At 41.3% G+C, this 27,272-nt stretch overlaps 2 protein-coding genes across 5 annotated transcripts in view; both read left to right on the forward strand.

Annotated features, from left to right (window-relative positions):
- Positions 1-18,460, forward strand: part of DNAI4 (dynein axonemal intermediate chain 4) — a 68,477-nt gene extending 50,017 nt beyond the window's left edge. For 3 of the 4 annotated variants that reach the window (XM_044003913.1, XM_044003911.1, XM_044003912.1), the window contains exons 10-17: positions 2,423-2,509; positions 4,109-4,260; positions 7,950-8,107; positions 9,228-9,349; positions 12,116-12,214; positions 13,723-13,949; positions 15,956-16,112; positions 16,966-18,460. In XM_044003913.1, coding sequence (XP_043859848.1) covers positions 2,423-2,509; positions 4,109-4,260; positions 7,950-8,107; positions 9,228-9,349; positions 12,116-12,214; positions 13,723-13,949; positions 15,956-16,112; positions 16,966-17,016 — 1,053 coding nt within the window. In that variant the 3' untranslated portion in view covers positions 17,017-18,460. Of the gene's footprint in view, positions 1-2,422; positions 2,510-4,108; positions 4,261-7,949; positions 8,108-8,894; positions 9,099-9,227; positions 9,350-12,115; positions 12,215-13,722; positions 13,950-15,955; positions 16,113-16,965 lie in introns of those variants that run through there. The other variant, XM_044003914.1, reaches the window with a different exon arrangement.
- A 3,771-nt stretch (positions 18,461-22,231) lies between these two features.
- On the forward strand, positions 22,232-23,792 carry INSL5 (insulin like 5). The gene is made up of 2 exons (XM_044000260.1): positions 22,232-22,403; positions 23,569-23,792. The coding sequence occupies exons 1-2, from the start codon at positions 22,232-22,234 to the stop codon at positions 23,790-23,792; spliced, it is 396 nt and encodes a 131-aa protein (XP_043856195.1).
- The last annotated feature ends 3,480 nt before the right edge of the window (positions 23,793-27,272 follow it).

Genomic DNA, 27,272 nt, shown 5'->3' on the forward strand with positions numbered 1-27,272 from the left:
TTTACTTACTTATATTTTTACATTTTGTTTTCCCTCCACCAGAATATAAGCTATTTGAGGACAAGCATTTCATTTTTCTCTTTGTATTCTCAGTGCCACACACAGAGTGAAAAGCTTAACAAATGCTTGTGGGTTATAGATAAACCAGAGCATGACTGAATAGCCTAAACAGGGGCAATTCTATCCTTTGAAAATGGATTTCATTTTTGGGAAGAATCCAGAAACCATATTAAGTCAAGCCTGATGAATGAAATAGGTGAGAGGGCTGCATGATGTGGTCCCGAGGCGTGACTCCAGAGAAGGTCTTCTCACTTGGGCTATGGGAACTGTGTAAAAAATATTTGATGACCGCATTTTAATATAATTAATTTTCTTTGTTATCCTCTATTATTATTATTATTTTTTTTTAGTGGGGCAATTGGGGTTAAGTGACTTGCCCAGGGTCACACAGCTAGTAAGTGTTAAGTGTCCAAGGCCGGATTTGAACTCAGGTACTCCTGACTCCAGGGCCGGTGCTTTATCCACTGCGCCACCTAGCTGCCCCCCTCTATTATTAATTTTTTTTTTTTTTTTTAGTGAGGCAATTGGGGTTAAGTGACTTGCCTAGGGTCACACAGCTAGTAAGTGTTAAGTGTCTGAGGCCGGATTTGAACTCAGGTACTCCTGACTCCAGGGCTGGTGCTCTATCCACTGTGCCATCTAGCTGCCCCCCCCTATTATTTTTTAATTTATTTATTTATAATTTTATTTTTCCAAATTACATGTAAAAAAATTTGACATCAATTTTTAAACACTTTGTGTTCCAATTTCTCTTCTTTCCTCCTTCCTTATACCCCTCCACCCCAAGAACTCAAGCAATTCAATGTAAATTATACATGAGTAGTCATGCGAAACATCTCAACATTAGCCAGGTTGTGAAAGAAAACAGATAAAAACAAAAACAAAAGGAACTATCAAAAAATTATGCTTCAATCTGTTTTCAGATACCATCAGTTCTTTCTCTGTAGATGGATTACAATTTTCATAAGTCTTTCAGATTTATCTTGAATCATTGCATTGCTGAAAATAACCAAGTCATTCATAGCACATCATCTGACACTATTGCTGTTATTTTGTATACAGTACATTTCACTCTGCATCAGTTCATGTAGGTCTTTCCAGGTTTTTCTGATAGCATCCTGCTCATCATTTTTTTTTTTGTTTCCGATAAAGTAACTAACAAAAAAAATTATGTTTCAATCTGTATTCAAATACCATCAGTTATCTTTCTGTAGATAGATTGCATTTTTCATAAGACCTTCGGAGTTGTCTTGGATCATTGTATTGCTGAAAATAACAGAGTCATTCATAGTAGATCATCTCACAATATGACTGTTCTTTTGTATACAGTCGATTTCACTTTGCATCAGCTCATGCAGGTCCCTCCAGGTCTTTCTGATAGTATCCTGCTCATCATATTTTTAATAGTAAACTACATTTATATAGTACTCATCCTCTGTATTACATTTTATACCTTTAAAACCATGATTCTGAGAAGGGATCCACCGTAGATTTCCCTAGACAGCTGCTAAAAGGTATATACCCTGACACAGAAAGATGAAAAACACTTCCTCTAAAGCAAAAAGGTTACTTTTCTTGTATGCCTCAGAAGGTTATTTCGGAAGAGAAGCCTCCAAAATGTTTTGTGTCAGGGTAGCCCATTGTCATCATTAGCTGTCCCCCAAGGTGACCACAGTCCAGGGACCAGTGGGCAGACATCCCTCCTTGGAGAGAGTAATCTCTGGCACACCCCCAAACAGCTGTTTTTTTTTTTTAAAAGAATAGTCACAACATAAGGTGCTTTATGCCCACAGAACCTTTTATTATGGTTATTATCAATTAGAAACTGATCCTCTGTGTTGAAAACCATGAAACAAATGGGAATACTTCCATTAGGTCTCCTTTCTACAGAATTTATATGGATCTGTGTTGCAAGAAACATTTTTGTGTGTGCCATCTCTGATGTTTAATAAGACTCTAGTCACATTTTGAATCTGCTCAAACTCAGTTCTTAGATTTTCAAATGGAAATGATGAACCTTATTATGAAATGGAGAGTTTGAATATGCAAATGTCAGAGTGTGTGTGTGCACAGTTACATGTGCTCATGGGAAGGGGGAGGGCTATGACTTTTATATCCAGCTGTTCTAGGCATGTTCTGTGACTGTTCCTTTAAGTGACTTACAACTTTTCTTAAATGCTTTTCAGCTGATACCATAAATAATTATGTTATGCTTATACCTTTAAGACATCTAAAAAAGTCTTGCATACCATGGCTTTAGCCAATGCATTTGGATGAAATAATTCTGTAAAAGAGTAATGCACTTGTCCAGATTTCAGTGCCAGCTGCGTCTCAGTTCTAAACCTCTCTTTCTGGTTTTCAGGACCTGTTGGCTGTTGGCTATGGCCAGTTCGGCTTTAGAGAGCAGAAGAGAGGACTGGCCTGCTGTTGGTCACTAAAGAATCCTGTGGTAAAACCTGGGGAGAAAAGGGCATTTGTGATTTGCTTTATTAAAAGTTGACATCATTCCTATCACCAGGATATTTAAAATGCAGACTTTCCTGTATTAATTTTCCATGGATAGAATCCATAATAATTGCAATGCATTTCTCATTTTTTTCCCACAAAATATATTGTTTATTTCTCCTAATCTGTGCCAATTGTGGAAGTCAAATGAAGCCATTGAAAGGCCTGTTTCTTTTATGCCCGGGTTGCTCTGGGTGTTGTGTTTTCTACTCTTCCTGCCCTTACTCAGTTACCCTTTTGATACAGCTGCTTAGCAGTAAGACACATTCAGGTGAGGATTTGAAGCTTAATGAATTTGTGAAAAAAAAATCCTGGGATTTGTCAGGGAAGAGCCACAATTCCTTCCAGTTTAGCCCTGGCCAATATGGGATACCTCATTCCAAACATACCATTGATAACAGGCAGAAGAAGATATTTTCTGAACTTTAGAAAAAACACATAGAATGGCTTGACCAATTGTGGCTAACTAATAGAATGAAATCCTCTTGTGCTACAAGAATGAGGAAATCCATGATTTCAAAGAGATGTGGGAAGACTCGTGTGAAGTGAGTATAACTACAAGTAGAATTCATTCTGTAACATTGATATTATAAAAACAAACCATTCTGAGTACTTGGTATAACTTGAAGAAGAATGAGCAGAACTAGGAGAACAACTTAAACACTAACACCACCACCGAAAAAACACCTTTGAAAGTGGTAAGAACTGGAGGGCCAGTGATGACTCATGCTCTCTACCAACCGACAGAGCGGTGATGGATTCAGGGCACCTTTGTTTAACATGGCCCAGAAAGGGGTTCGATTTGCTTGACTATTTGCATTTGTTATAGAGAATTATCCTTTCTTTTTATCTTTCTTTGTCTTTCTCTTCCTTTCTTCCTCTTTTCTTTCTTTTCCTCCCTCCCTCCCTCCCTCCCTCCCTTCCTTCCTTCCTTCCTTCCTTCCTTCCTTCCTTCCTTCCTTCCTTCCTTCCTTCCTTCCTTCCTTCCTTCCTTCCTTCCTTCCTTCCTTCCTTCCTTCCTTCCTTCCTTCCTTCTCCTTCTCTTTATTTTTCTTTCCCTTTTCTCTATTTCCTTCTTTCTTTCTTATGGAGTGGGGAGATGAGAAGAAGAAAAATAGGTTTTTCTTAATTTAAAAAAAATGTGATTTTTAAAATGACAGCATCTAATAGTTATCATTAAATTATATATATACTATACATATATACATATACACACACATATAAACATACACATACACACATACTATATATGTATACACACATACACATACATACACACATACATAAACATACACATACACACATACACATATACATACACACATACACATACATATATACATATACACACATAAACATGCATATACACACATACTATATATGTATACATACACATACATATATATACACACACATACACACACACATATATATATATATATATACACACACACACACACACACACACACACATATATATAAAACCAAACTATATAGAGAGAACATACTTGTCTTAACTGCAGCCTTGTGTTCTCTTGCTCAGTGGCCAGAACGTGTTTATCCGAGTCTCTACGGGGTGACGTCTGTGGATTTCTCTATGGCGTCCCCGAACCTTCTAGCCGTTGGATTCTACAACGGTACCATAGCCATCTACAATGTACAGAACAACAATAGTGTCCCTGTCCTGGACAGCAGGTGAGATCCCAGGGGGAGGGAGTGCACTCTTGCTTTGTACAGCAGGAAAAATTTGCTCTACCCAGATTTTTAAAAAAATTAATAAAGTATTTTATTTTTTCCCCGTTACATGTAAATATAGTTCTCAACTTTTGTTTATACAAGCTTTCCAATTTCAGATTTTTCTCCCTCCCTCCCCCCTCCCCTGGACAGCAGGTAATCTGATATAGGTTATATATATATATATATATATATATATATATATATATATATATATATATATGTATACACACATACATATACATACATACATATACATATATGAGTTGCATTTAGGATCCCAGATACAGGATGTGCTCGGGTTATGGAGACATTCAGATGTGGAATGCATATTTTATATTTTACTCTGACAAACTTTCTTAGCACAAAGTTAAAGAAATAAAAGGCAGAAGGGTGTCGTCCACGTTGTCAGTGTCCCCTTGAGTTAGATGGCTGGTAAGGCTGCATTGTGGAGTGACCTGAAAATTATGTTTTTGAACTTGATGGAATAATTTCTGCCCTGATTAACTTGTTTATCTGAATGCATCTGGAGAAAATAGTGTCGATATTGTGAAGGGTCCCTCTGAAAAATCCTGACTCTATGAACAAGTGGATCGAAGTGTCGTTTGAGATCCCACCTAGAATCTTACTAGACAGTCCAGAAGCTACATGAGTTCACTGACTAAGCACCAACCCAGAGCCTACACTGACCAGCATTTGGCCAGTGGTTTTATTATACCAGGGGTCTGAAAGGCCTTTGACAGACCTAGAGATCAAAGTTCTGAGTCAAGTCCGACCTGAATCCCCCAACCAGGAATCTGTACACACTTTTAAGTGCAAAAATTTTAATTTTTATGTATAACAGAATTGGACGTAGAAGGAAAGAATGAAGTGATGAGAAACCCTGGAATACAAGAGGAGGAGGAGTGGAAGGACTGATTGGTTTACCTGGGGGACACATTTTAGTAAGAAGTACTACAGATGAATCATGAAAAGTAATTTCAGGAAGGGAGCCAAGGTGATGGAGTAACTTCTGGAAGAAATACAGTGAGCACCTCACTCCAGCCCCTAAAAACATCTCCAAAAAAGACCTAGAAAATGCATCAGACAGAATCCTGAAGAGGAAATTCATGAAGTAATACGGAGTCGTTTTGGCCAGGCTAGGCTAGTATAGGAGGAGAGACAAAGGGGTCTGTGAGCACTGGGTATGGGCTACAATTTTGAGTCAGTAATTCCATTGTGAAAACTCGTCTACAAACATAAGAAAACCAGATGCTCCCCTCTGAATATAGACTTTCTAGCTGTTCTATTTGCAGTAGTAAAACACTGGAAACAAACTCTGTGTTTCACACTTGGAGGATGGCAGAATAGATTGTGGCATGGTGAGGTGGGGGCGGGGGGAAAAAGCAGCACCAGATCTGTGGGTACATTCACTATAACCCGATGGTAATGAAGAAGAAAAAAGGGAAGAAAACAGGACCGAGTTTGAGAGAATTTCTGACACGTCTGGAAAGTGACATAAAGCATCTTCTCTTCTTAGTTGTTGATTCTTGTGATTCTGCCTTGTTGCAGCCTGGCGTATTGAGGTAGGATTTTATCCTTTGTTTTGTCCATTTTTTTGATTGTTTTTGTGGGAAATTATGATCATGACTTTTAGACAGTTCAATAATTCTCCAATTATCTCTCCTGGATCTTTTTTCCAGGTCAGTTGTCTTTCCAGTGATGTATTTGACATTTTCTTCGATTTTTTCATTCTTTTGATTCTGTTTGACTTATTTCTGGTGTCTCATGGAGTCATTATCTTTCAACTGTCCAATTTTAATTTTTAAGGCATTGTTTTCTTCAGTGAGATTATGTACTTCTTTCCACTTGGCCAAATGAATTTTTAAGGAATTGTTTTCTGCAGTCAATCTTTGTGCTTCCTTTTCCAAGCTGCTGATTCTTTTTTCATAATTTTCTTGTGTTGCTTTCATTTCTCTCCCCATTTTCTTCACCCTCTCTCAAATGATTTTTAAAATCCTTTTTGAGTTCTCTCCCCATTTTTTCTACCTCTCTCAATTGATTTTTAAATCCTTTTTGAGCTCTTCCAAGAAGGCTTTTTGTTATTGAGAACAATTCATCTTCCCTCTTGAGGCTTCACATGTAGGCAATTTAAGAGTATTGTCCTCATCTGAGGTTGTTTGCCTCTTCCCTGTTGACACAGAAGCTTTCAATTGTAAGAGCTCTTTTTTTTTGTTTGTTTCTTACTCATATTGCAGCTTATTTATTTATTTTTTTAAAGTTGAGGTCTGCTCTGGGGGCACCAGGGTCCCTGTTTCAAGCTTCTTGTGCTGGGGTATAGGGGCTGTGTCACTGGCTTTCTACACTGAGGCCTCTATGGCTTGTGGATTTCTCACCGCCCTGGGTTTGCTCCCGGCATGCTGGGATGGCCAGGTCTGGTTGTGCCTTTCCTGTGGGTGGCTCTCTACCTGGCAGCCTGCCCTCTCGGCTGGTGCTGGTGGGTTTTGCCACTGGCCTGCTGCACCACCAGCTTGTTGAGCCAGGATCCAGGGGCCTCAGTTGCTCAGCTGTGGCCTATAGCTTCCTGCTGTCTTGCCCTGACCCCCTACACACTGCATTGTGCTGTGGTGCGCTGTGTCTCCCTTTTGCCCGAGTGAGACCAACCTTTCCTGAAGTCTTCTAAATTATCTCTGGTTGGAAGACTGTGTCTCTCTGTCTCTTTGCAGGTTCTGTAGTTTCAGAATCCGTCCAGAGACTTGATTTAATGTTCTTTTTGAGGGAACCGAAGGAGAGCTCAAGCAGCTTTCTGGCTTCTCTCTGCCATCTTGGCTCTGCCCCTTTTGTGGGAAATTATTAAGTTTATTTTAACCATGTAGTGGTCACTCATTAAATTTCACCCTCTGGAAGGCTCTTTCCTGATGCCTCATAGTGACTTAGAGGTGATTTTGCATTTACAAGCATTAAGCAGGTGCCAGGCATTTTGGTAAAGGTGGGGAATACAGATAGAAGCAAAGAAGAAAGACGACTCCCCCTTAAGGAACTTGTGTTCTAATGGGGAAATGCCACACATGCAAGGGAGCTGAAAGGGTAAGGAGAGAAGGGAGAGGGTCAGGGAGCAGTAGAGAGAAGGCTGGAGAGGCAGGAGCAGCGCTCAGAGAGGAGGGAAGACATACACTTAGCTGGCTGGGTCCCTGTCCTTAAAAATGGACAGTCTAGGAGAAATTGACTGATCAGAGAAAGGCACCTGTGCAGTGAGTGATCTTTTAGGATTAGACTAAGTCAGTCGGTTAAGTTCAGAGAGATTTATCACCCCCCAAACTAGGCGATGGTTCCTTTGAAAAATGGCCATACTAACCCATGAAGACCCACTAAGGAGGGGCTGCAATCTGCCTTGATAGGAGACCTCATGGCCCATTGCCCCTGATAAAATCATGGCTCCCTGAATTATGTCCACATTCAAAGTAGAAGGTGAAGAAAGTAGAGAAGAATGGTCTGGGATGAATGTTACAATGTAGCCACTATTCCTAAGCTTCACAATATTTTTCTGTAAAATATTACCTTATGATTTAAGCGGGATGTTATTCTCCAGATTGCTGCATTAGCCACCCGCCTCCCAGCGTAACTTAGCACTGCTATAAGCATTTTAAATTTGGTCTTTTCTTTTCTTTCAGTGAATCTATTCATAAGCACATTGGACCAGTTTGGCAAATCCAATGGGTAGAGCAGGACAAAGGGGCAGCAGGTGAAGAAAAAAGGGAAATACTCGTCACCGTAGGGGCTGATGGAAGAATCTCCAAGTGGATTATACAGAAAGGATTGATTTGTCATGGTAAAAGGAATTTCATTGTTTTTACATAGACTGAGCTCAAAATTACTAGTCTGTAGACTGAGCTCAAAATGACTGCAATTGGCACTGAGATCTCTTTTATGAAGCACCCAGATGTGGTTCATTGAAACTTACTACCGCTATTTAAACTTAGCCGCTTGTTAAAAACGATGATTATATGTTAGTGTGACCTAAGCACAGGCGTGATATTTCAGTCCTTGACAGAGTAACTGCCATTTTCCTGTAATTTTTTTACATTTTTATTGATGGATTGTAACACATTATAAACATAAACACACACAAACCACCGAGCACACTTCCTGGAAACTAGGCTAAGCAACCACACAAAAGGGTGTTTATGACTTTCAGCATGTAACTGTGCACTTTGGGGTAAATTATTTATTGGTTGGTTGGTTGAAAAGATCCCGAGAGCCGTGTGCCTAATGTATCCCCAGAATGGTTATAGGCTCCCGGAAGAGACCTTGGACCATCTGGGCCAACCCATAGACGAAATGAATCCTCACTAAAACATGTCCAGTGAGCCAGTTGTTTGTCCTCTGCTTGAAGCTCTCCAAAGAAGGGGAGCCCACCACCTCCAGATGCAGCCCATTTGACAATTCAGATTATTGGGTTTAAAGGAACTTCTATTAAACTTCCACTCGGCTTCCATTCAGCTCCCGGGGGGACTTCATCCCTTTACCCCATGTCAGCCCTTCAGATATTGGACAGCTCTCATGCCCTGGTTGAGTCTTTTCTTCTCTAGGCCTCACACACCTAATGTCTTCAACAGATCCTCTTCTAGACCCTTCATGTCACGTCAAGAACCCTTCACCATCCTGGTTGCTACCTCCGGATGTTCTCCAGTTTATCATTAAGCCATACCTCCCATAATTGAACACAGTAATGCAGATGAGGTCTGACAAGGGCAGGATAAAGTGGAACGATTCCTGGAACCTGTGTTCCTCTTAATTCAACCCAAGACCATGTCAGTGCTTTAACCTGAGTTGTTTTTCCTTTCTTTTTTTTTTTTTTGCTATTTAATGTCTTCATGTCTATAGTCATGAGCATATGTATTATTCTTTTGCATCTGCTTTCTTAACTTTATGTTTTTTCTTAAATAAAGATTTGATGAAATTGAAAAGAACAACAAATGAAAAGCAAAAAAAGCAAAATGAGAGAGAGAAGAAAGGTGAAGCATTGATATCTCGGCAGGCTCCTGGAATGTGTTTTGCTTTTCACCCTAGGGTAGGATTCCTCAATCTATTTTCATAGAAATTTGCAGTTAAATATGAAATGATTTGAAGAATGAAAGAATATCTTTGTCAGTAACAATGTTGGCCGCGTAATTAACAAAATCATTTACAAGATTCAGGTGGATGAAGTACCCAAAGACCCAAATAGGTTCCTCTTCTTCCTTTCTTCTTTGTAGTAAAGGAAGGGTTCTGTAATCTCCTTTCTTGGCTTTTTTGTACCATCACATTAACATGTGCTGCTTAGTACCAACAAAATCACACTATAATGATTGGCTAGACTTTAGTCAAAGTTGAAGACTACAAAACCCAGGATAACTTCATAAACTCATGTCGAGTATAGACCAGAGACAAGTGAAAGGAGTAGATAATGAATAATGAATGTCACTGCCTTTCTCTCCCTCCCTCCCTCTCTCTCTCTCTCTCTCTCTCTCTCTCTCTCTCTCTCTCTCTCTCTCTCTTTCTCTCTCTCTCTCCCTCTCTCTCTAAAGATGAGCCTGTTATCCCTAACTCATCTTCAACAATCATGTCTCTTCCACCTTGAGCAAGTCAATTCATCTCCTAGGGTCCCAGTTTCCTCATCTAGATGATCCTCTGAGGTCCTTTTAACTCTCTTTTTTCATTTTATCAGACCTATATTTTTTCCAAATGACATGTAAAGATAGTTTTCAACATTCACTTTTGTAAGATTTTGAGTTCCAAATTTCTTTCCCGCCCTCCCTACCCTTGCTCCTCCCAATGCCAGCTCTCAATCTAATATAGGTTATACATTACAATCATGCCTTCCAACTCTTGATCTGTGATCCTCATAATGATCCCATTCTTCTGGTCTTAGACATGCCCAGAACACCAAGAGGTTTGAGTGATTTGCCCAGGGTCACAGTCAGTATGTGGTAGAGGCACGTGCAATGAGCCAAGTTATCGGATGACTGGAGTTGGTCACAGCAACTCAAGAAATTGTTTTCTAAAGGGTGGAAGGGTTACCAACTCACAGATTTTTTTGAAGTCTTGAAAAAGTATTTTTGGTATCAGGGAAAATTCAGTTTCTATGAATGAACATAGGATGTAAACTATCTTCAATATATGCTTTTCCTAATAAGAGAATGTTCTCACCGTAAAATCAGCAGTCTAAGTTGCATGTACTTTGTGTTTTATCTTTTTAATTAAATTAAGCATGAACTTATGGTATTTTATGTTTGGGGATTTCAAAATGTGTGTGTGTATAATTAGAATTATTAAGATAAATCAAGGTAGTGTGCACAATACCCACCCATACTGGACGGACCACTTTTAGCTTTTATTTGTAGGCATGTTCACTAAGAACAAATATTTACACTACATAGATGTCTGTCTATTTAAGGATAGACTGCTATATTAAAATTTTACTGCTATCATTTGGGAAGTCACACTTGAGTGGGTTGTGCTGTATCCATCTATAGCTAGGAAACCAAGAGTCGATTTAATAGGGATATCAGTATTACCTGTGAAGGCTGTGACCCTTAATTTTTCTCTGCCACTGATTCAGACCTGATATAGATTAGCACGAATAGGCAGATTTCTCCCCTTTCTTCTGGCCTTGGTGATCTTTGATCTCATTTAATACTAGACATAACCTGTCTCGGATCCAGATCTTTGACTTTTTAAAACTATGGTTTCTAATTTCTGTATAAGCACTTTTTAGCCACCGTGTCTTAATTAATGCCTCTGTTAGAGATGGAGCACTGGGAAATCCTTCAGAAGAAGCAGAAGATGGACCCTCTGCACCAAGAGGCTTGTAATTGTGCTATCTGTATTAGCAAAGAACTTGAAACAAAGTATATGGCCAGGGATTGCACAATGCCTAGAGGGAATGCAGGCTATCAAGGGGAATAATAGCTTGCTTGAGTAATGATAAATATGAAGACTTTCTAGGAATATAGGAAAAATAACCCTCAAAACCCTATGCCCACAATGACTACAGTTATGGAGAAAACCAAACCTGTTTAATGTGTCATCACAACTAGGAGAGGAGACTGGAGAGCTAGCATTGATAAGTGGTCATTGAGACCAAGAAAGATGCATTCTTTTTTTAATGGTGAAGTTGACTGTTTTCAGTGGTATTTTTAGTTTCTTCCATTAAAGTTCTACTCTGAAGCCTCATTATGGTATAAAGACAATCCTGGATTATCTAAACATATTTTTTAAAAAACAAAAATCTATTTTCTCTCCCTCCCCAACCCCCCAGTGAATAAAAAATACAACAACCATTTTAACAAATACGCGTAGTTGAGCAAACCAAATTTCGGCATTGGACCTGTCCAGAAAACATGGTTCTGGGTTAGGTGAGAGAAGAACAAGGTCCTCCTGAGCCACAAAGGCTTTGGAGCCCGTCTCTTGTCAGAGGACGCATAGAAAGGAAGCTTCCTGAGGTCTGAGGGCGTTTCTATCTTGTCATTGTGTTACTGGTGCCCCCCCCCCCATTCTGTGCTCAGTATTGGTCAGAAGCCTTGCTCAGTTCCGAGAGATTCGCTGATATTTGCACTGGAGGTCGGTGCATTTGGAGGCTGTGCACAGCAACTTTCAGAGACCAGCCTCTAAGTTAGAGAGGGGTTAGGACCAACTTGCTTCCCTGTATAACCCCGTGAAGTATTGATGAATTGGGAATCGCTGGTCAATTTGACTATGCAGCCTGCCTGTCTAGCCTTCTTTCAGCTTGGGTTCTGGTGGTCAGGGGTCAAGGATAACGAACCCCTGGTGAATCTATTTCACTTTCTCATTGTAGGACACAAACATCTATCTAGCTGGCACAGAGGAGGGTCACATTCATAAATGCTCTTGTTCGTATAATGAACAGTACCTGGACACCTACAAAGGTCACAAGGTGAGTTAAGGGGTGTCTGTATCAGAATGGCGGGGATGCCTGATGAACAATCTGGAAGGAGGTCTCCCTGTTTGGAGCCAGTCCCACGAATATAACCACACACTTCCCTCACTTCATGCTTAGGGGACCGCTTTAGGGTCTGGGCCAGGGCTGAGCCCCTGGGCCCCAGTCTTCTCCATGTTCTGTGACCTCTGCCTCATAGCACACCCACCAACAGCAGAGATCTCGATTCATCTTGGGAGACACGTGGCCACCTTGTGCCCCTGGAGATCTACCCCAGGTGCTCCTCCCAGCACACCGGGGGCCTGCCTGCCTTTGGCCACATTGGCATTGCTTGGTGGCCAGGGAGCGCTCAGGCTGCCTGGTGGTTACCCTTGCTCTTGCTCTTGGACGATCCATCTTTCCTGCTCACCCTTCCTCTGATGAAATCCCTTCCTCCACTTCTCTGGTGTCATTCCTTATTCATGATGAGGCCCAGCTTGCCCATGCCCACCACGCTCCTCTCCATTGCCCTTTGGGTGAACCTCAGCGTCCTTGCCTCTCCTTGTCTGTCCATGACTGCTTGTGGCGATATGGTGAAGTCAAAGCCAGAGGGTTGTGTCTAGCCACAGAGAGGTGGTGCAGTGGGCAGAGAGTTGGGCCCGGGGTCAGGAAGAAGAGCCGGGGAGGGCACATGAGGTGGCATTCCAGTGGGCCATTCCAGACTCGAGGAAAAGGGTCTCAGAGCTGTGAAAAGACAGGAAGTCTCAAGGTGTTTATCTGAAGAAGAGTACAAAAGGAACAAGAGAGTACAAGAGGAACCCAGACTTGGGGAGGCAAAGTTGGGCCAGATTGGAAAGGTTCTTGAATGCCAGGCAAGATTCTGAGGTCCCCGTGTTAGAATGAACCTGGCATTCGAGTCCAAGGAGGCTTTTCTGACAAGGCCATGTGCCATCTGGGTAAGCCTCTGCCTCCCTTTATGCAAGTGAATTGAGCACAGTCTTCACCAGTGCAGGGCCGAGTCCACTTCCCTGGGCCGCTCTGCTGGGAACCACTTTGTGAGCCGATGTAGAAGATGGGAAGGAGGTGGGCAGGGCTTGGAAAGGCTACTGAACTAGGCTCCTCTCTGGCTTCGCTCTTGGGTGTCTCTGCACACACTTCTTTATTCCACAAGGAGTTGAGGAGGATAACAAGTACTTGATTCTCTCTCCTTACTTTTTCTCTTCCTTTCCTCCCTCCTCTTCTTCCTTCCTTCCTTCCTTCCTTCCCTCCTTCCTTCCTTCCTTCCTTCCTTCCTTCCTTCCTTCCTTCCTTCCTTCCTTCCTTCCTTCCTTCCTTCCTTCCTTCCTTCCTTCCTTCCTTCCTTCCTTCCTTCCTTCTACCTCTCTCCCTTCCCTCCCTCCCTCCCTTCTCTTCCTCCTTCCTTCTATTCCTGTGGCCAGTGGCTATTCCCAGATGACCATTTGAGTAGCTCACGTAAGTTGGGGACTACCTGTGTTAGTATTGAACTGAATTTGTTTCATTTCTAGGGTCCTGTTTATAGGATAGCATGGAACCCATTTTGCTATGAAGCATTCCTAAGCTGCTCTGCAGACTGGGGTGTGAATCTCTGGCAACAGGACAACTTTAAGCCGTATTTGAGTTTTTACACGACCACTCATGTGATTTATGATATTGCCTGGTCTCCAAAATCATCCTACATTTTTGCAGCAGCCAATGAACATAGAGTGGAGATCTGGGACCTCCAGTGCAGTATGTAAGTGACTGTGTTTCTCTTGATTTGAGGAGGTTTTCAGTACTAATAGAATTCCTTAGAACCATGGAACAGTTTTCTTAATAAGATAGCTTTGTGTTTGAGCTATAGGACCATTACCTTTGAAGTCATTCTGAATGTGTGTAGGGGGTAGAGGGCAAGAATATACTAAAGAACTACTTAAGAAAGATCTTAGCATCATCAATAACCAAGATGGTGTGGCTACTGATCTAGAACCAGACATCCTATAGAATGAAGTCAAGTGGGCTTTAGGAAGCATTGCTAACAAAAAGGCTTGTAGAGTTGATGGAATTCCCTCCATGCTATTTAAAATCCTAAAAGATGATGCGGTTAAAGTGCTGCACTCAATGCCAGCAAATTTGGAAAACTCACCAGTGGCCCTGGTTTAGAAAAGATCAGTTTATGTCCCAGTCCTAAAGAAGGGCAATGCCAAAGAATGTTCAAATCACCAAACAATTGGACTCATTTCATCCACCAGCAGGATATTTCTTAAGATTCTGCAAGCTGGGCTTCAACAACATGTGAACCAAGAATTACCAGAAGAGCAGGCTGGTTTTCAAAGAGACAGAGGAACTAGTGACCAATTTTCCAATATTTGCTAGATCGTGGAGAAAGCAAAGGATTTCCAGAAAATTCCTATTCCTATTCCTTTGAGTACACCAAAGCCTTTGACTCTGTGGGTCACAACAAAATGTGACAAGTCTTCAAAGAGATGGGAGGACTAGATCATGTTTCTTGTCTTATGAGGAACCTGTACATGGGCCAAGAAACAGAACTGAACATGGAACAACCAGATGATTTAAGACTGGAAAAAAATATGACAAGGCTGTAAAAACACTTCTATGCAGAGGGCATCATGTGAAGTGCCAGGCTGGATAAACCAAAAGCCAGAATAGAGGCTGCTGGGAGAAATATCAACAATCCCAGATATGCAGATGATTCCACTCTGATGGCAGAAAGTGAAGAAGAATTAAGAAATTTCTTGAACAGAGTGAAAGAGGAGAGTGTAAAAGTTGCCTTAACATAAAAAACCCTAAAATCTTGGCAACTGGTCCCATCACTTCCTGGCAAATAGAGGGAGAAAAAATTGAAGTAGTGTCAGATTGTTTATTCTTGGGCTCAGAGATCACTGCAGACAGAGACTCCAGCCATGAAATTAAAAGACAGTTACTTGCTTCTTGGAAGGAAAGCTCTGGCAAATCTGGACAACATTCTAAAAAGCAGAGACATCACCTTTACGACAAAGGTCCATATAGTCAGAGCTGTGGGTTTTCCAGTAGTAGTGTAACCCAGGTAGTACACTGCCAAAATAGCCACTTTGCTTAACTTTGGAGGAGGGTGGATCATTTTGTAATAGTGGATACTTGAGGAAGGGTAGATTTAGGTAGAGCGCTGCCATGGGAGCTTTTGGACAGACTAAAGATTAGAAGGGATGGGGAAGAGGAGTCTGCTGGGAGGTGATAGAAGAATAAAGTGACAAGTGTAACGACAGGACAACAAACTCACTTTGGGGCCTTTGGCATGGATAACACCAAATTATGGAAAAGAGCTCTGTTCTCAATCTGTATATTATAAAAATATGGTCTTCATTCCAGTAACTTTTCTTCAACCCCAGATCTGTGCAGAGCATTATAAAGGGTACTTGGAGAAGGCACAGTCCCTTCCCTAAAGAATCTTACCATTTTGTAAGGGGAAAAAAAAGTATGTCCATTGATAAATATAACATGAATTTCAATATGTATGCATATTAAGTATAAGGAACTGTAAGATCAGAGGAGGAGGAAGTTAATTCCAGACAGGAACATCAGAAAAAAGGCTAAATGAAGAAGGGGGAACTTTAGCAGGGCATTGAAGAATGGTTATAGGTAAAGATGGGGGTGTGAAGGGGGAGTGGCAAGAGGAAGGTACTTCAGGAATAGGAGACAGTGTGAGTAAATCCAGGTGAGCACTTAATTAATTAATTTAATTAATGAATTTTTTTATTACAGTTTGGACCCTATCATTGTGAATGTGGCTAACCCAGGAGTGAAATTTACAACCGTCCTCTTTGCGAAAAATACTGACTGTATTTTAATTGGAGATAGCGAAGGACAAGTTATCGTGTATGAATTGAAGAACATGCCTATCTACATAGATAGTGGCCGGGTATGACTCAGAATCGGAAAACTTATATAATTTATGATTTTAGATTCTCAACAGAAATTCCAGTGTTCTCAAAAGATGTTTCCTTTCCCTCCTATTTCTCCACTTGGCTTATCTATTGATGAAATGTCCATTCCCTAGAGGCACATCATGACTCATTCAAAGTTTTTACAGAAAATAATTTGGCAGGCTTGATAACTGTCTCTTTGGGCTCATTAGCATTGCCCAACTAGAGGTTAAGGAACCCTAATCTATTAGCTTTATTGGGTGCTCTTATTAGGGGCTGCTAGGCGGTGCAGTGGATAGAGCACTGGGCCTAGAGTTAGGAAGACTTGAGTTCAAATGTGGACCCAAATCAAGTCTCAAAGAGTCTGACACCACTGAAAGGACTGAATAATATTCTCTTATTAAAGACTTTCAAGGATCTTGTGTAGCATGTACTCATGTATTTTATTTACTACTTCCCCTTCCTCCATAAATTTTACAAATTAAGAAACTAAAGCCTAGAGAAGGTCATGATTTGCTCAAGACATCGACACCAAATTTTACAAAGAGGGAAATTCTTGCAAAATTATTTATCAAGCTTTGCTAAAAGGAACATTTATAGGAAAGAATTAGCTTATAGTAGAAAGTGAACATAAGTGATTTAAAAAAACCTTGACTAGTTGAAATTTTCCATTCTCATTGGTTGACTAACATATATATATATACCTTTGTTTATATCTGTGTGTATACATATATATGCATATACACATACACATTTATGTCACTACTCCATTACCTGTCGATGTTTTAGAAACAACTTTACTTGGATTTTTCTACCATTGTAATTGTGTGCTTTGTTTTCTCTTTCTAGGAGGATGCCATTGACATTTTGCTTGGACCTGAGGCACACAGTGTTTTGTAATTTTTCATGCTGATACTTTTTATAAAGAGAAAGTAGACTGGGTTTTGATATAAAGTAGAAGCTATATTTTGTGCCTTAGACTGACTCTTTGATTTTGGCTTAGGCAGAATATTATCTATATTTTTACTTTATAATTAATTTTAGCATAAATCAAATGGTACATTTTATGTGTGGAAACTCCCAGAGGATGTTAGTGAAATTACCTATCAATTAGCTGCTGGTATAACTACAACCCAAATTATAAGAAAAATACCCTAGCTTTTATAACATGACAATTATTTTTAGATTCCAAACTTTGCTGTGTATCAACAGGGTAAAAAGTCCCAAAGGCTAGTGTTTATGAAAATCTGATTATTTTATTTTCCAAAATGCTTATGAATTAGGTTTCTTTCTGATTCTTTAAAGATAGGTCAAGCGCTGGATCTTTCCATTTACCAGGATAGGAGTTTTCTATTTGAATAGGCTAAGCTCTAACTCTTGATTAGTTTACATGACAGTAGCTTATTACAGGTTTCACTTATCACTTGAAGAAGCTATTCTAGAACATGCCAGACTAACAGATTCTGGGCTCACTGTAACCCACCTGGCACAGATAAAAGGCGGGGGCATCCCCTCGCTAGCACACCTAAGGGCTGAGGCTGGGCTTGGAATGTGCTGATGGGAAGGTCCAGAAGGAATCCCGTAGAACCAGTACTGAGCTGGAAAACCTCTGTGACATTCTGAGTTCATTCTCAGGGTGATTCAGAGGATTCCATTTGGGCACAACCTGGCTAGTCCACAGTAGGCCTTGGTTTCCCTTTTTTAAGGGAGTCCTAGAATTGGCACAGCTTTCCAGGAATTCTCCAGATTGTGGTCTGATTAGGACCTCGCTAGGTAACCTCTGTGATGACCTGAGCATCATGGGCCCCCAAGCAAGCCTGGGAAACCAGAAACAGGGACACCAGCTTGCCCACGAGATCCAGTGTTTGGTATTCATGTGTAATGTTTATGGTAGCTTCTATAAATGGCACTGTTTTTTATTTTGTTGGAACTTTGGATTTTAACCACGCCTGTCATTCATGTGGTCCTGGGGCATTTTTTAAAATTGTACAACAACTTACCAAGTGGAAATACTGGGGATTCAGTAAATTCCCTGTGAATTGTTGGGTTCCATTAAGTGTAGACTCAGTGCAACTTGAGAGCTCTTGTTCTCTCCCATTGTTCTCAGCTGTTTCAGCCACAAATAATTATTAGTGCTATTATCTTCTTTTGGACTCATCTTTTAAACAAGCAGAACCTCTCACAAAAATGTAGCTTTTGAGCTTTGTTAGGATAAGGTGTTTTTAAAAATCTCTTAACAATGTAGGCAATGACTTGACTTGATTGTTGTATTATCTTAAAAGCCAGATTTTTACATGATTCTGCTGGTAAATTAATAAAAGCTTGATATATTTGGTCCTCCTTGTATGGAGAAGTTTCACTGTATTTTTTATGGACATGATTGTTCTAATCTTTAATATCTCTCAATAATTATGATCTCTTTGTTCACTAAGGGAATACTCTGGTCTAAAAGAACACTCTACTGGTCCATTTCCTTACATTTCTAGCAGTCTCTACTAAAGGCACAATGGTAGAAGTACGTATTGTAGTCGGCATGGGTGAGGAAAAAGTCTTTGGGACTTCATTTCCCATGATGCCCATGGCCAAGATCACATCACTCATTGGGAGAAATTCCATGGATGTCAGTTTCCCAAAAGTCTTTAGGTTTTGCTGCCTTGCTGGAGTGTCCCTAAACAAGCACCGTGATTGGTGGGCAGGCTTCTCAGAGGCAATCAGTGTAAAAACTGGACTGTTGTAGATGAGGAAGGGTATCGACTGTGGAGGCAAGCCACAGGCTGTGATTGGAATGGGGAAATGGAAGGGAAGCATGGAGAAGCATGGCCATGGTGTCCTAGAATCCAAATGTATTAGCCAGATCTTGGTACTTCCAGAACTGAACCAGTTTTCCTGGAATCGAGTCTGGACCTGAGATGTCGTTAATGGAGGAAACTCCCATGTAAGGAAACTCCTTCCACCAATGTGGGCCAGCCCTTTTCCCACAACTCAGTCTTAGAGAATTGCCTATGAAAGGTAGTGACTTTCCTGGACCATCCAGCCAGCATGTATCAGAAATAGGACCTGAGCCCAGGTCTTCCTCACTCCAAGAGCAGCTCTCTTTCTACTATACCAGGTAGAACTTTTTCAAATGCTACATGCTCTTCCTCTCTTAAAAGGGGCAAGTTGCAACTAGTTGACCATAGGCCCATTAAAAAAAAAACAAACAAAAACTTTGTCTACTGATAATTAGCATTTATGTTGGGCTTTTAAAGTGTGCAGAATACATATGTTCTCTTATTTGATCTTTACCACAACCCAGTCAAATGTTATCATTACACCCATTTCACAGATGCAGAAACTGGGGCTGAAAAAGGTAGTGACTAACCCGAGGTCACACAGCTAGAAAGCATCTGAGAAAGGAATTTGAACTCAGATCTTCCCAACTCCAAGCCCTGTGCTCTATCCATTACACCTTGTGAATCGACAATTCTGGACTAATCCTTATCTCTGATCAAAACAAGGCCAAATAAAACAATCCAAGATCAGTTTATCTTTCCAGACCTAAATCTGGAAGAACATAATCCATGTCACTACAGGATATCAACTGAACAGCCGTCCTCTGGTTTGGTCTGTCCATAAGCTTCAGTTCACATCACAGAGTGAAGGAGGAATATGGCAAGTTGGCGCAGAGGTGAAACAGTGATTGATCCAGGATTCCTGCCAACTGGTCCAAGCCCCAATAATGACCAGAATCTCCCTCCTCCTTATCTCTCCCCACCACCCCATTATGACAAGTGATGGAGCTAGCAAGACTCGGTCTCCTGATATGACATGTGCCTAAGTCTCGGGTGGCTCCTAAAGAGGCACCAGTGGAAGATGCATTGTACTAGTGGTTGAGAACTTCTGACACGTTTACAAGGTGGCCTGACCTAGCTCAGGGAATCATCACCTCCAGACAGATCATTGTCCCCCAGCAATGAAGGAGAGATCAGAGGGATTTTAAAATATTTTACAAGATTTAGGCAATGCCACATTTGGGTGGAAGGAAAAGAGATAAATGGATGGGCAGCTCACATACAATTTTTAAAAAATAGCCCAGACAACTATCTGGGGATTTTAGTGGATTGTAAGCTCAATAGAAGCATATAGTGCTGATATGGCAGTCAAAAAAGCTAATAAGATTTTGGACTGCATTAAAGAAGAGTCCTAGCTTGCAGGAACAAGGAGATGATAGCCCCTCCATACTCTGCCCTCCTCTGGAGTACTGTGTTCAGTTCTGGAGACTTCAGGACATTGAGAATCTGAAGCCTGTCCAGAGGAGGACAACCAGGATGATGGATGTGAGCCTTGAGTTCATGTGATTAAGGAGCCATTGAAGGACCTGGGACAGTTAGGCTAGAAAAGACAGTGACTGTGGCTGTGTAGGGGGATGGGACATCATTGCTGTCAGAACCTGTAGGAATGCAATCCATTTCACTTTCACATCTATCCCATACATGCCTACTATGTGTCAGGATCTGGGGCACAAAAACATAAAATCCACTTTACACACAAGTCCCCGACTCAGGACAGTCTGGTGGTCATGGGTTAGGTGGGAGCTAATTGTATACAAGAAGAGTCCTAGAAAGTAGACTATGCTAAGGGTAAAGGAGAAAGATAAAAATAATGATAACAGTCGTATTGATGATAACAATAATAGTCCCAGTGGAGAGTCATGAATGCAGGACATTAATGTGCTGGTGCTCTAACTACTTTGCTACCTAACTGCCTGTAATGGAATCCAACACCCTCTCCTCCTGCTTTTCCCCTCTGGGCTCCTGAATTATCCATCCATAGCACTGGTCCAGATAATAACTACTGATTGATAAGATCTAGGACCTGGCCACAGAGTGCCTTTCTACTCCTCCCTTTTGGAGAGCTCTAGATGGGAACCTAAAACTAACATGTAAGGAAATCCAAATCCAGGGCACCATGTTGGATTTTAATGAGCTGAAGAATGTGAGAAAAGGGAATCTAAACCTTTTCTTAGAAGGTCAGGGCCTCCTTGTCCTGGAATTGAATTCATTCTGACCAAATACTTGGGTCCAGAGCAGAGGGAGACCTTAAAGTGAGGAAGATAGCACACTGCCCCAGTCCATTCAAGCCTTCAAGCATAGCCACAGAGACCTTATCTGGTCTTGGAGGGACTTATTCCAATCAACCCCCTGCAATTAGTCCCTAACCCCATGTTTCTAAAACTCATCTGACTTTATTTTCTGTCTTTTGAAATTAAGCCTGTTTATTCTATCACTGGGTCAGTTTAGAAGTCCATTTGGTTTGGTCAGGGCTTTGTTGAGGATCCATTAGGAAAATTTTAGGTGCCCAAGTCGACAAGGGTCCAAAGGAAATTTCTTCTCCTGGATTTTCAATGGAATCACATTATGTGTAAAGAGATCCCTTGATAAACCATGTGTGGTGGAGAAACTTCCAGAAATGTTCTACAGAAATTCAGTTGACCCTATGTGCGTAAGGGAATCCTGGAAGAATTTTGACTGAGACAGGACAGTTTGCTTTCTCAGTTGAGGTTGAAGTTGTGATTTCGAGTTAGCCCCAGATCCCTAATTCTTTGTGAGCTGAGCCCCTTGACTTCTGAGGGTACCTTTGGCTCTAAAGTTTCTCACTCTGAAAGGGGAAGCTTAATTTTTTCTATATTTCTCTTCCCTAGTTTTCACTTTGGTTGTTGGTTGTTTGGCATTTAGATTCGCTCCTTTTCCCCCCACTCTGTTTGCTTGGGTTGAGACAGGCCCTTTTCAAGTCCCGTAGGCAGAGTGACCTTTGTAAAATGTGCTTTGTTTAATTCACATCACTTTGTAATTTGGGAGTCATTGTGATCTCTAGTCCCAAGATCATCGCTGGAGACCTTAGTCGGAAATAGTTGGCAGTAAATAAAGAATGGCATTTACTGGTGGCCCAAACCCAGAGCCATAAAACCCATTAAACAACCTGATGTGTATTCAGCAAACATTGTAAGGTGAGCTTCTATCCAATAGCAGGATGGGTCCTCCAGTATAAATCAGCCTTGAGGACCAGGATCCCCTCAGACCCTGTTTTTGCTGCCTTCACAGTTCCCTCTTTGGCTTCTTTTTCATCCATCAGCACCATGAAGGGTTCTGTTTGGGCTTTCTTCTTATTGTCAGCCCTGGTAGCCATCTCTGGGGTGAGAGGCAAGGAGGTGCTGAAGGTCTGTGGGCGAGATTTCATTAGGGCTATTGTCTACACTTGTGGCAGCTCTCGTTGGAAAAGGGACCTGCAGGGAGCTCTTGAAGGTGGAGGTAAGTAGACTGATCTTGTTTATAGAAGGCCTGGTAAGGGTAATTTTAACACTTAGAAACTTGTCAAGTAGCACAAGCAGCAATGTAGAGGACCTTGGGCCCATATGGGGTTAGGTTGAAGAAACTGGGAATGTCTAGCCTGAAGAAAAGGAGACCTGGAAGGGACATTGTAGCCTGAGGGATTAGACTCATTCTACTTGGCCCCAGAAGACAGAAGCTGGAACAGTGGGTATAGGTTCCAAAGCAACAATTTAGACTTGATGATGCATCCCAAGGAGTGGTGGGCTACTTTGAGATGTGGTAGATGAGGAAACTGACTTGCCATGCTGACACAGCTAGTAAATGTCTGAGGTCAGATTTGAACTTAGCTCTTCCTCACTCCAGACTCAGTACTCAATGCACAACACCACCTAATTTATTTTTAAAAAATTGTGTTATTTTAAAAAATAACACTCACAAATATGTTATTTTTTAATTTAGAGATTGAAATTCCAATCAAATACTTTCTACACTTTAACCTACTTTTGTGGGATGAAATAGTATGCTTTTTTTAATTTGGGGGAGGGGTTTGTCATGTAATAAATGCTTGTGTGAATAGTGCAGTGGGAATAAGCCTTGTAGATAGAGTTCAAAGACCTGGATTGGAATCTTTTTTTTTTTTTTTTTTTTTTTTTGCGGGGCAATGGGGGTTAAGTGACTTGCCCAGGGTCACACAGCTAGTAAGTGTTAAGTGTCTGAGGCCGGATTTAAACTCAGGTACTCCTGAATCCAGGGCTGGTGCTTTATCCACTGCGCCACCTAGCTGCCCCTGGATTGGAATCTTGACCCTGGGACCTTGGGTAATTCACTTGCCATCTCCTTCTGTAGAATAAAGGGGCTGGACCTGCTGGTCTCTAAAGGCTCTTCCAGTGCTCAACAAAATAAGGGGATTTGACTTAGGGAATGGTTCCTTGGGTCCATTTCTGCTCTGAATCTGTGTTCCTACAGTTTTACCTATTTTATCCACTAAAATTCATTTGAGTTCCAACCAGATACCCAACAGTGAAGGCCACTCCAATGATAGATGTTAATTTCCCACTTTCCTGACGTGAAATGTCTGACTCCCCCATCCTCCCACTAATGTAGTCATATGTGTGTGTGTGTTTTCTTTTTTACTTTCACACAGTGGAGGGGAAAAAGTACTTTGAGGTACCAAACAAAAATGGAGCTCCTGATGATGTCATAGACCACAGCCTCCTCTATCTTGATTCCCTTGAAGATGAAATCATCATGCAAAAGCACCAACCAGTGGGAACTGGGCAGCAAAAGAGGCAGGCTCCGGTGGTTGACCTGGCCACTTTCTGCTGCCAGACTGGATGTACCGTGGCAGAACTGAGCAAGCTGTGTTAGGGCCAAACCCAGTTGGGTAGACAGCCAGAGCTTGATCATGAGGGACTCTTGCCTGTCTCTTCCAACATCCTGATTCTTGTAAAAATAGTGTTTTTCAAACCAATAAATAAACAAATCAGCAAATCCATCAATGGCTTTCTTCCACCTTTCAGAAAATGGGGAGTTGGAAGTTAAAACCCAGATCTAGTTTATCCTCTTCTTTATAGCTGTTTGTGTGTTTATGTGTGCGCGTGTATGTCTATTGGCTTTGTAGGTAGTTGTGTGTTTGAAACTAGCACTTTAGAATGTGTTGTTAGTATAAACATGGAATTTAAGAAAATGATGAGCTGTTGGCTATTCCAATGGTCTGAAAGTTTGTGGGTGTGGCTATTTGGAGAACAGGGGAGGTATGATCAGTAACAGCCTCTGTGCTACAAGGGAAAGGCCATTCCATTAGCCTACCAAGATTATGAGAAGATGTGGGTTCAAATCTGATCTCTGATACTCAAGTAGTATAAAACCCTAGGGCTATTTTTTTCCAGCTCTCGAGATTAGAGCCTATGTGGCAAACAGATAACTCCCAGATCTAGTTTATAGGAAGTCCTTTTCTATCTTGTGTGGGAGTGTGGGTTTGCAGGGAGCTCCCATTAGGTATGGTATAGTTTTCTGCTGGGCTTCTTTTCTGCTTCAAATCTGCCTTTTCTTAAGAATTCCAGTCTATTTTCATCTCCTGTTTTGGACACTGCCATAGGCCAATTATAACCCAGGGACAATATTAGGGTATCAGTGAAAAAGACTAAATGAGCTGATCCTTCAAAGTTCACAAGATCTTCCTCTAGTCAAGTGGGTGTGGTGGTGAGGGAATAGACCCAGGCTGAGATACTTCTTCCCTCTGCATTCCCTGCCCTTTCCTGATTCCTTCTCAGAGGTTTCACCTGAGGCTTCCACCACTAAATTATTACATACTCAATAAGCTCATCTTTTACCCATGACCATGAAGTGGATCAACTTGTCCCAACCACTATGAACATGGTTCAAATGATACTGCAGTACATCCAATGCTTTCAAAGACATTTGAATTCCTCAAGAACTTTCCCACCCTTAGTCTTTGGGACATACAACTGAACACTTTAAGGAAGGTCAATTGGCCTGACTGGCTGACTCAGTGGACTCTTATCCTTGTATTTACTACCTGGGTGACCTTGGATGAGTTTCTAACTGCTCTGGGCCTCAGTTTGTAAAAAGGGGAAGATGGATTAGACGGCTTCTGATGTCTCTTCCACTTCAGCATCTGTGATCTTGAGTTTTTGTGAACGCTACCTGTACATTATCCAAGGGGCAATTAGGGACACACTGGCCTGACAAGAGTTGGGTCCCAATATACATGGTAGATGGGTCATCCTTCCAGGACAGCCAGTGTAATCACCTCTCCTTCCTATAGAATACCTCCTGTTGCTTACAGACAAGATAGGGACAGAAACTGGCCCTCTCAGTCAGGAAGAATTACAACAGCTTTGAATTCTTGCTCCTGGTGGAAATTCTTTTTGGGATGTTTCACAGACGACGACTTTGGCAATGCTGTAGACACAGATTCTTATGACATTGCTTTGCATTTTGTTAGTAAATTTATAGTTACTATATAAAATTATAAAAATGGGGCAGACACACGCCCTTCTTTGAGTACTTACCAGCAAAGTCCACCATAGCAGTGAGAAGTGGAGCTGGCCATAATACAATCACACTTTAATAAGGTACTGATGGAACAGAGACAAATGGTGAGAGAGGTCTAGAGGTAGATGGTTCAGGGGCAGTGGGACGAGATGGTGAAGATACTCAGAGTGAGGAAGAGGCTGGGGAGGGGCAAAGGCAGACAGTAGCATTCACAGAATGATGGATTAGAATTGGAAGCACTTGGCAGCATGGACCCTTAGGAGGTGGATGAGGGCTCAGGAAACACAAGTTTAGGATCTCATTTTTATGTGTTTTTTTTTTTTTTTTGGAGGGCGGGGGAGGAATGAACCAACTCCTATCTGTGCTACCTGGGGATTATTAGTTCACGAACATATTCAAATCACCTCAAAGTTATCAGCATCTTTTGAAGTTCTGATGGTCTGGAAATGCGGAGGTCTGGATTCATCTGGAATCCTCATATTTTAGGACCAGAAACCTTGGCAGCAGCACCTAGATAACTTCTGCTGATTCAGCATACATTACCAGGATGTGAATTTTGGTTAATATATGATACCATTTGTGAATTCTTTGGGATGGTTTATGATGACTTCTGAGTTCCCCTTTGCAATTGGATTTCCTGTTATTTCTCCTTTATTCTAGCTACTTATAAACCTCTTTATTATACTGCCTGGAAAAGGGTTGGGGGAACACAGGTACCAGAACAAGGTACAATTTTAAGATAGTTAGGAATTCCTATCTGGGTTGATAGTAAGGTGTTTCTCGACATCAACAATCATTTTGCACTATGGCAAGTGAAATTAAATGTGGTTGCCTTATTTCTGCCCCAAGTGGTTACCTGTAATGGAGCCAAAATGCTCTGAACTGTGGTTGTTTCCTCAGCCTTGCCTTGTAATCCCTTCTTTCTGTCTGTCCTTTCTTCCCTCTCCTTTCCTTCATAAATATATGTTGTTATTTCTTTAATTCTCTCTGTACTCAGGGCATTCCCAACCTGGACACTGCCTTTCAAAATATTTCTGTATTTTCAGGAAGGATTGGTGAACAAAGTGATTAGAAATGAAATGTGCATCTCTAGAATTTAATGGATCTAGTCCAGCATACTGTCTGGCACTTTTGCATAATTTATCATAGAATCTATTAGGTCTTTCATTAGGTTCCTGAATGGTATCTACAAATTTTTGCCAGTTATCAGTTTTTCTTGCACAGGATTCCATTGCCTTTAACAATGTTTCCCTTGCCTCCTGCAAATCATCAAAATGCTCAGGAATATTAGGGTCCCAGCCAGGATCTTCTAAAGGCCATCATGTAGTACCTTTTCCTGAGCTGGCTAAGGAGTTCTCTGCCGCTGTTATATCAGCTGTTTCACCAGGAAATAATATTGTTTCCATGAGATCAGTAACATCACCCCAAGTGGGTTGGTATCTAAAAATTGTCCTAAACTGGCATATAACTGTTGTGGGATCTTCATCAAATTTAGGAATATCTCATTTTTATGAACTCAAATCTTTGGGACCAAAGGGTGTGTATTTTCTGAGCCTCATGAGGTACAGCACCCTTTTGATCATGGGTGAGGATCTCTTGGAGGGGAAGAATTTGGGGCTTTTCTGTTGCCTTTAAAAGCAAGTTTTCTTCTGTGGTTGGTGTAGAGGCAATAGAGGGAGAAGCTAGCGTCTCCTCCTGTGTGAGCTCTTTGCTCACTCTACTCCAGAGTTCCCAATAAGTTAGGGCTTTGGGGGGACTTAAGGTACAGGATTAATTGCAAGTCTCTCAGTGTTTGGGGATCAAAAGATCCAGACTCTGGCCACTGGTCCT

Source organism: Dromiciops gliroides, chromosome 4 (assembly GCF_019393635.1).
Source record: "Dromiciops gliroides isolate mDroGli1 chromosome 4, mDroGli1.pri, whole genome shotgun sequence".
Lineage (NCBI taxonomy): Eukaryota > Metazoa > Chordata > Mammalia > Microbiotheria > Microbiotheriidae > Dromiciops > Dromiciops gliroides.

Excerpts from the sequence above, each read along its gene's own strand:
- INSL5 (XM_044000260.1), top strand. The coding sequence starts at position 22,232 with ATGAAGGGTTCTGTTTGGGCTTTCTTCTTATTGTCAGCCCTGGTAGCC. Across the intron at positions 22,404-23,568 it reads GGGAGCTCTTGAAGGTGGAG|TGGAGGGGAAAAAGTACTTT; the intron begins GTAAGTAGACTG and ends ACTTTCACACAG.